This window comes from Heterodontus francisci, chromosome 35, assembly GCF_036365525.1.
Source record: "Heterodontus francisci isolate sHetFra1 chromosome 35, sHetFra1.hap1, whole genome shotgun sequence".
Lineage (NCBI taxonomy): Eukaryota > Metazoa > Chordata > Chondrichthyes > Heterodontiformes > Heterodontidae > Heterodontus > Heterodontus francisci.
This window is the reverse complement of record NC_090405.1, coordinates 27,360,549-27,370,486: the sequence shown is the minus strand read 5'-3', so window position 1 is coordinate 27,370,486 and position 9,938 is coordinate 27,360,549. Positions and strand designations below refer to the sequence as shown.

At 44.7% G+C, this 9,938-nt stretch overlaps 2 protein-coding genes across 2 annotated transcripts; both read right to left on the bottom strand.

The window, feature by feature from the left end:
- Window positions 1-5,287: 5,287 nt before the first annotated feature.
- Window positions 5,288-6,969, bottom strand: LOC137350576 (histone H3-like). Its single transcript, XM_068015237.1, has one exon. The coding sequence runs from the start codon at window positions 6,967-6,969 to the stop codon at window positions 6,496-6,498; it is 474 nt and encodes a 157-aa protein (XP_067871338.1). The 3' UTR covers window positions 5,288-6,495.
- A 943-nt stretch (window positions 6,970-7,912) lies between these two features.
- On the bottom strand, window positions 7,913-8,303 carry LOC137350577 (histone H2B 1/2-like; the record flags this gene model as incomplete). Its single annotated transcript, XM_068015238.1, has 1 exon — window positions 7,913-8,303. A coding segment is annotated over one exon (369 nt), but the record flags the coding sequence as incomplete, so codon positions are not given.
- Between the last annotated feature and the right edge of the window lie 1,635 nt (window positions 8,304-9,938).

Here is a 9,938-nt window from a genome sequence, read left to right as displayed (position 1 = left end):
GGCCCCATTAGGGACCAACGTGGCAATCTGTATGTGGAGCCAGAGGATGTAAATGAGGTTTTGAATGGTTACTTTTCATCTATGTTCACTATGGAGAAGGATGATTTTGGTGTAGAGATCAGGGAGGGGGATTGTGATATACGTGAACAAATTAGCATTGAAAGGGAGGAGGTGTTAGCAGTTTTAGCGGGCTCAAAAGTGGATAAATCATCAGGCCCAGATGAGATGTATTCCAGGCTGCTATGTGTGGCAAGGGAGGAGATTGCATGGTCTCTGACACAAATATTCAAATCCTCTCTGGCCACAGGAGAGGTGCCAGAGGACTGGAGGACAGTGAATGTGGAACCATTATTCAAGAAGGGGAGGAGGGATAAACCAGGTAATTACCAGTCAGTGAGTCTAACATCAGTGGTAGGAAAACTATTGGAAAAAATTCTGCGGGACTGGATTAATCTCCACTTGGAGAGGCAGGGATCAATCAGGGATAGTCAGCATAGCTTTGTCAAGGGGAGATCGTGTCTAACAAACTTGATTGAATTTTATGAGGTGGTGATTAGGTGTGTAGATGAGGTTAAAGCAATTGATGTAGTCTACATGGACTTCAGTAAGGCTTTTGATAAGGTCCCACATGGGAGATTGGTCAAGTAGGTGAGAGTCCATGGGATCCAAGGCAATTTGGCAAATTGAATCCAAAATTGGCTGAGTGGCATGAGGCAGAGGGTGATGGTCGAGGGTTGTTTTTGCGATTGAAAGCCTGTGACCAGTGGTGTACCGCAGGGATTGGTGCAGGGACCCTTGCTGTTTGCAGTGTGCATTAACGATTTAGATGTGAATATAGGTGATGTGATCAGTAAGTTCGCAGATGACATGAAAATTGGTGTCGTAAATAGTGAGGAGGAAAGCCTTAGATAACGGATGATATAGATGGGTTGGTAAGATGGGCAGAGCAGTGGCAGATAAAATTTAATCCTGAGAAGTGTGAGGTGATGCATTTTGGGAGGACTAACAAGGCAAGAGAATATACAATGGATGAAAGGACCCCAGGAAGTACAGAGGGTCAGAGGAACCTTGGTATACTTGTCCATTGAACACCGAAGGCAGCAGCACAGGTAGAAAAGGTGGTTAGGAAGACATATGGGATAGTTGCCTTTATTAGCTGAGGCATAGAATATAAGAGCAGGGAGGTTATGATGGAGATGTATAAAATGCTTGTTCGGCCACAGCTGGAGTACTGTGTACAGTTCTGGGCACCACACTATAGGAAGGATGTGATTGCACTGGAGAGGGTGCAGAGGACATTCACCAGGATGTTGCCTGAGCTGGAACATTTTAGCTGTGAAGAGAGACTGGATCGGCCATGGTTGTTTTCCTTAGAGCAGAGAAGGCCGAGGGGGGACCTGATTGAGGTATAAAAAATTATGAGTGGCATAGATACGGTAGATAAGAAGAAACTTTTTTTTTCCCTTAGCAGAGGTGTCAATAACCAGGGGGCATGGATTTAAGGTAAGGGGCAAGAGGTTGAGCGGGGAATTGAGGAAAAACCTTTTCTCCCAGAGAGTGGTTGGAATCTGGAACGCACTGCTTGAAGGGGTGGTAGAGGCAGGGTACCCTCATAACATTTAAGAATAATTTAGATAAGCACTTGAAATGCCATAGCATACAAGGCTACAGGCCAAGTGCTCGAAAATAGGATTAGAATAGATAGGTGCTTGATGGCCAACATGGACACGATGGGCTGAAGGGCCTGTTTCTATGCTGTATAACTCTGACTCTATGACTAACCTCAGCTACAAATTAAATACATATAGAACTGGCACATGGTTCCCGTTTCAAAGTTACAGAATTAACCTCAATAATGTACTCTGAGATTCAGGTTAAATACCAGCTAAATATTTACATGTTATGAGTTTAGAAGTTGCAGTATTAATTCCCATAATGTATTTATTTTTATTTAGTGATGCAGCATTGAAACAGGCCCTTCGGCGCACCGAGTCTGTGCCGACCAACAACCACCCATTTATATTAATCCTACATTAATCCCATGCTCCCGACCACATCCCCACCATTCTCCTACCACCTACCTACACTAGGGGCAATTTACAATGGCCAATTTACCAATCAACCTGACAGTCTTTGGCTGGGAGGAAACCGGAGCACGCGGCGGAAACCCACATGGTCACAGGGAGAACTTGCAAACTCCACACATGCAGTACCCAGAACTGAACCCGGGTCGCTGGAGCTGTGAGGCTGCGGTGATAACCACTGCATCACCTACATTTGGACACTAGTCCATATCTCAACTGCATAATCAGATTGAGAGATTATGAAATACAGTATAACCTGAGATACAAACTCATATTCCAGTTTACAACTCATCTGGATTGTGATACTAAAAGATACAATATAAATTTGATTTGTATAGTGAGCCATAAGTTACATACCAGTCCTAAAACCACATACAGTGTCAGATGGAAGATACTGTACAGTTCCAGACTGAGCTCATTTTACATGCAAGTCCAAAATTCTCACTGTCCGACTGAATGGCACTGATCAAATTGCTTAGTACAGTCTGAGTTACACTTGCCCACCAATCCGGTATTAGATTGGAGGATACATTATCTTCCACTATTGTGTTCACAGTGACAGATATTTAATACTAGGCAAAACCTCAAACATATTGTCTGCTTAAAACCTACCACATCAGTGGCCTGTTGCTGTGCTGACATTTTATGCAGAATGAATCCAGACTTGCAAACAGTCCCAGGGACGGAAGATTATATAATGAATCCCACACTCACACAGAGTACCAGATACTGACAGATAGAGAGTGATTCTGAAACACATGCTCAGTGCCAGGTGCTGAAAGGCATCAGTTGATGACTGCACTCACTCACAATTCCTCAGCCTGAGTCATCTAAAGCAATCTAACACACAAATAGTAGCACTGAGAGATTGAGAAAGAGTCCAAAACTCACATGGAGCACTAGATGCTGACAGATACAAACTGAAGACTATACACTCATGGATCTAGGATTAGCTAACTCACAGGAAAAACAGAGAGTGGGGATAAATTGGGCATTTTCATTTTTGCAATCTGTAACTAATGGAGTGCCACAGTGATCAGTGCTGGTGCCTCAACTATGTATGGTCTATATTAATAACTTACATGAAGCGATCAAGTGTATTGTTGCCAAATTTATGGATGTGACAAAGATTGATAGGAAAGCAAGTTATGAGGAGGACAAAGTGTCTGCAAAGAGATATAGATAGGTTAAGTCAATGGGCAAAAGTTTGGCAGTTGGAGTATAATGTGGGAAAATGTGAGGTTGTCTAATTTGGCAGGAAGAATAGAAAAAACAGAATATTACTTGCATAGAGAGAGAGACTGCAGAATGCTGCTGTACCGAGGGATCTGGGTGTCCAGGTACATGAATTACAAAAAGTTAGCATGAAGGTATAGCAAGTAATTAGGAAGGAAAATGGAATGTTGGCATTTTTAGCAATGGGAATGGAGTATAAAGGTCGGGAAGTTTTACTATAACTGTATAGGGCATTAGTGACATCCCAACTAAAGGACTCCATACAGTTTTGGTCTCCTTACTTAAGGAGGGATATACTTGCATTGGAATCAATTCAGAGAAGGTTCACTAGGCTGATTTCTGTGATGAAGGATTGCCTTATGAGACAATGTTGAGCAGGTTGGGCCTATACCCACTGTAGTTAGAAGATTGAGAGGTGACCTTATTGAAACCTATAAGATTCTCAGTGGGCTGGACAGGTAGATGCTGAGAGGATGTTTCTCCTTGTGGGGGAATGTAGGGGCGAGAGTTTCAAGCTAAGTGGTCTTCCATTCAAGAAGGAGATGAAGAGGAATTTCTTCTCTCAGAGGGTTGTTCATCTTTGGAATTCTGTTCCCCAGAGGACTCTGGAGGCCGAGTCATTGAATCAAAGCTGTGTTGGACAAATTTTTGATCAACATGGGAATCATTGGTTATGGGCGTAGGCAGGAAGGTGAAATTAAGGTCACAATCAGAAGAGCCATGATCTTATCGAATGGCAGAGCAGGCTTGATGGGTCAAATGGCCAATTTCTGCTCCTATTTCGGATGTTATTATATTCTTACACACACACCCAGTGTGTGGCAGATCTAGAATTCATCTCACTTTCATACACAATACCAGTGACTGCAAGGTACAGAATCAATCCCACAGATGCAAACAGTACCACCGACAAGTACAGGATGAATCCCATGCTCACACACACCACTAGGTATCGAAAGATACATGTGATTCCCACTCGCACATGACAATATGAGATGGAGTTACAGAATGATTTCCACATTCACATACAGCACCACTGACTGCTGATTAATTCATCCCACAATCACACACACTACCAGAGGCTGAGAGATACAGAATTAATCCCACACTCCGATGTAGTGCCAAAGACTGACACATACAAAATCAATCACAAACACTCCTACAGTACCACTTGCAGATTCAGTGACTGCCAAATTTACCAGAGACTGACAAATAAATCGTGAACATATTGTGAGATGCTGACACATAGAGCTTGAATTCCACACATACAGAACCACTGACAGATTCAGAGTAAGTCCCAAATTCACGTACCATCCCAGAGACTGACAGATACAGAATGGATGTCATACTCAAACACAGTACCAGAGTCTGACAGATAGAGAAGGAATCCATACAGCACCAGAGACCGAGAACTACCGAATTACATAACATGTGCAAACACAGTACCACAGACTAAAAGCAGTGGAATTAATTACACATTCACATGCAATAGCAGAGACACAACGACAGAGAATCATCAATAAGTGTCCTCCCACCAACAGCCAGGACATTTCCAGGGAGCTGTACACAGGGAGCGGCTCTTTCAATATCAACTGGGGCCGGAGAATCTTTGTGAAATATCCTTCCTGATTGCAGGAAGGGTGTTTGTGATTGGTTGCAAATATTTATTCTGATTGGATGGGGAAAATCACCAATTAGAGAATTACAGTAAAAATACTTTGACATCACTGCGAATCACCCAATCACAATCTTGACTTTCCCCCATCCCTTATTAGCATAGAGCTGTGGGATTGTCTATTTAATCCGCACTCGGAAGGGGTTTGGTTTATTTCTGTGTCTGAAATTGAAACTGAAGATGGTTGAGGAGAAGAAGAAGAAAGCAGCTGCTAAGAAGGGCGCCAAGAAAACTGTGAGTAAACAGTCAGCAAAGGGCGGCAAGAGGCGGAGAAAGTCGAGGAAAGAGAGTTACTCCATCTACAAAGTGATGAAGCAGGTTCACCCCGACACCGGCATCCAGGCCGTGCTGCTGCCTAAGAAAACCAGCGCTCAGAGCTCCCAGAAAAAGTAAAGCGGCCAAAATGTCATCTAATAAACCAAAGGCTCTTTTCAGAGCCACCCACAGTCTCTGTGAAGGGCTGGTTACTGTTAGGAGGGAATCAGAGATGGAGTTATTGTAACAAGAGTATTGACCTGTTTCACATCTGTCCAGGTGTGTTTTCAGTTCTCTCTCTGGATTGCGCTGTTTCTCTGCTCACACATTTCCCCTTCTAGTTAAGTGAAGAACTGAACTGCAGGGTGTCAGAATCAACAATTTAATAAATCCCGCCACCTGGAATTTCATAAATCCCGAGAGTATCCCAGTGCATTAATGAGAACTGGTTCGGAACTGATGAATTAATTTAATAATGGAAGTGTCTGCGTTAATTCTGGTCTGTTTTTCATTTCGACAGTTTGAATTCTGTTTTTTTTCTCTCTCCGGCTTCTCAATGAGAATCTGCTCCCAGAACAGAGTAAATGCAGGAAGGAAGAGGCCATTCTCGGGCTGTGTGTTTCTCTCCTAACCTGATCTGTTTGGACCGCACTGTTCCCAGAGGACGGAATCAGTGAGAGTTGTGCACACACAGGAGCGGAGTCCATTGCAGCGCTTTAATATGTACCTTCTCCCCGGCCCTCCCGATTCTCCGGACACAAAGCTGTCTACTCCCCCGGGTGCGGGAGAGAGTCGGGGTTTCTGTCCCCGCAGTGTCAGGGTCTGCAACCATCTGGCGGTTCGAGTCAGACTGACCGAGCTGCCTTACATGTCCTGTGTACCGATCTCCAAGGGATTCAACTATTAGCGAACTCATTGGGTAATGTTTGTAAATGACCCTCATGTGAACGGAGCTGGCTCCATTAATTCCTTCCAAATAAAACTGGGATCTATTTCTTTTCCCCAAATGCCAGCGAACGAATCCCAGGAGACGGGGTGAAATTGTGCTGAACAGCAATGAGTCTCCGGTAACGCTGCTTTCTAAATTCCAGATCAGCTCTCAGTCCTACAGGCCTTTACCAGAAACCATGTGGCCGCCCCTCCAATCTAATGGGTTTGATGATGAACAGAGATGGCAGCTCTTTCCTTTGCTGATTTGGTGGCTCTGAAAAGAGCCCTTGTTACACTTGTTACTGAAGCCGGGTTTTAGGCGCGTTCCCCGCGGATGCGGCGGGCCAGCTGGATGTCTTTGGGCATGATGGTGACTCGCTTGGCGTGGATGGCGCACAGGTTGGTGTCCTCAAAGAGCCCCACCAGGTAAGCCTCGCTGGCCTCCTGCAGGGCCATGACGGCCGAGCTCTGGAAGCGCAGGTCTGTCTTGAAGTCCTGAGCGATCTCTCTGACCAGGCGCTGGAAGGGCAGTTTGCGGATGAGCAGCTCAGTGGATTTCTGGTAGCGGCGGATCTCCCTCAGAGCTACAGTGCCGGGTCTGTAGCGATGAGGCTTCTTTACTCCACCCGTGGCTGGAGCGCTCTTCCGGGCCGCTTTGGTAGCCAGCTGTTTGCGAGGAGCTTTCCCTCCGGTCGATTTACGCGCTGTCTGCTTTGTCCGGGCCATTTTCTCAACGGATTCTGCACAATCTGAGACACACAGCCTGTTAATACTGAATCTGCTGCACATCCGCCTTTTTAAACTCTGTGAGGAACCGCCCTGAGCAGTAATTGGCTGGAACCCGACACCCAGTCAGTTTAAACCAAACTCCGATAATAAACAGAAACACAGGAAGCTATTACCTCCGATTGGCCGATTATTACTGATACATCAATTTTAAAAAAACCGCCAATATCAGTGCCGGAAACAACGGTTTTGACAAAGGAAAAATTTGCTTTAATTCATCTTATGAACATGATCAGAACATTTCAATGATATTTGTCAGCAAAGATCTTTTACAGCAAAGATTTTGAACTCTTTCTCTTGTATTATTCTACACTTTGTCACAAGTTCCAGATACACTTTTCCAATCCGGTATCTATTCGGGTTTATTCTCCGTCCTTTTTGAAACAGTCTGGAAGCGGCTGCAGAAAGTCTCTTTCACAGCATTCTGCAAGCGGATACATTTCAGATCAATCTTTGTCAAGATACCGCATCACTGATTCTAGATTGAACCTATTTGTGGGAGACAAAAGCGGAGAGAAGAATTTTACTGTCACGTGTTGAAATGTGAGACTGAGGGTTCCGACAACAGCGGGGTTTCCAGATAATGTACTTATTAATTATTGAGGCCGAGCTTGAACAAGGGAAACAATTGACTGAGAACTGATGTATCAGCTTTTATGAACGAAAAACAGGAAAGGGGCCGAATATGAATGCGCGTCCGAAATCAAAGCGCACTTGGGTCAGTGGTCAGTAATTAATTTACGCGGCATTATTAAGTAGAGACACAAAGATCTCACAGACAGTGAAACTGAATGACCCAGAATCCATGGGGTTAAAACAGAGATCACAAAGGCAAATAGAAAGTACCAGACTCTGCATATAAAAAAAACAAATCGATACCAGAGATGATGTAGCTTTCTCAGAGAGATTGTGGGTGGCTCTTAAAAGAGCCGTTGTGTTTGGGATGTTTTTCAGTCCATTGTGCAGTTTTACTTGGAGCTGGTGTACTTGGTCACTGCCTTTGTCCCTTCCGACACGGCGTGCTTGGCCAGCTCCCCGGGCAGCAGCAGGCGCACGGCGGTCTGGATCTCCCGGGAGCTGATGGTGCTGCGCTTGTTATAATGGGCCAGGCGGGAAGCCTCACCCGCGATGCGCTCGAAAATATCGTTCACAAACGAGTTCATGATGCTCATGGCCTTGGAGGAGATGCCGGTGTCGGGGTGAACCTGCTTCATCACTTTGTAGATGTAGATGGAGTAACTCTCCTTCCTCGACTTTCTCCGCTTCTTGCCGCCCTTTGCTGACGGTTTACTCACAGTTTTCTTGGCGCCCTTCTTAGCAGCTGCTTTCTTCTTCTCCTCAACCATCTTCAGATTCAATTTCAGACACAGAAATAAACCAAACCCCTTCCGAGTGCGGATTAAATAGACAATCCCACAGCTCTATGCTAATGAGGGATGGGGGAAAGTAAAGATTGTGATTGGGGAATTGGCAGAGATGTCACAATGGTTTTATATTGTAATTCTCTAATTGGTGTCTTTCGCCATCCAATCAGATTAAAGATTTACAACCAATCACAAACACCCTTCCTGCAATCAGGAAGTATATTTCATAAAGACTCTCTACAAACCCAGTTTATTTTTAAAGATCCGCTCCCTGTGTAAACCTCCCTGGAAATGTCCTGGCTGTTTTTGGGAGGACTCTTATGTGTCCTTGTGTCTCTGCTATTGTAGGTGAGTGTGCAATTAATTCAATTCTTTCACTCTCTTTTGTGTTTGAGTGTGTTCTGTCATTCGGTAGCTCTCAGTGTCTGATGCTGTATGGATTCATTCTGTATCTGTCAGACTCTAGTACTGTGTTGGAGTTTGACATCCATTCTGTATCTGTCAGACTCTAGTACTGTGTTTGAGTTTGACAACCATTCTGTATCTCTCAGACTCTGGTACTGTGTTTGAGTTTGACATCCATTCTGTATCTGTCAGACTCTGGTACTGTGCTTGAGTGTGAGGAGATGAGGTGGAGTGTTGTGGCGCGGATGATGGAACAGAGCATTGGTGTGATGAGACAGCCTTGCTTGAGCCCAGCTTATATTAGCATTGGTTCAGTGGTAGGGCTGTTGGGAAGGATTACAGCTTGCATGTCGTCATGCAGTCATCGGAGGATGGTGACGAATTTCTCCAGGCAGCCAAATTTGAGGAGGACGTTCCATAATCCCTCTCGGTTGGTCGAGTTGAAGGCCTTTGTCAGGACAGAGATGGCCATGTGTAAAGGTTGTTGCTGCTCCCTACATTTTCTTGAAGTTGTCTTGCTGTGAAGATCATGTCCACTGTGCCTCTTGATGGACAGAATCCACATTGTGATTCCAGTAGGAGGTCTTCAGCCACGGGGAGGAGGCAGTTGAGGAGGACTCTTAGGATGACCTTCCCTGTGGTGGACAGCAGGGATACCCCTCTGTAGTTACCACAGTCTGTCTTGTCACCTTTTTTTGAAGATGATCACAATTACGGCATCTCAGATCCCCTGGCATGCTCCCTTCCTTCCAGATGAGGGAAATGAGACCATGTATTTGTGTCAAGAGTGATTCTCTGCTGTATTTTAGAACTTCGGTGGGAATTCCATACATGCCAGCGGCCTTATGGATTTTTAGCTGTCAGTTTGCCTTTTCAGTCTCTGTCAGTCTGGAATTGTGCTGACAGCACGTTGGTAGCATGCTGTGGAATGTAGTCAAGGACGGGGGCCCGTCATTTTACTTTTATTTTTAGTTATTTCTTTTTTCTTTTTTACATTTTTTACAATTTTTTTTCTTTTGTTCATTTAATTTCATTGTAGTTTGTTCAGTTTGCTTACCCACTGTTTTTTTTGACTGCATTTGTTGACAACGCTATCGGTAGGTGGCGCTGTTTTGGCACATGCGCAAATACAGCATGTGCCACTAAAACGTCACGACTTGCGACTGTAGCAGCTGCCAGGACTAAAGATGGCGCTGGTCAAAG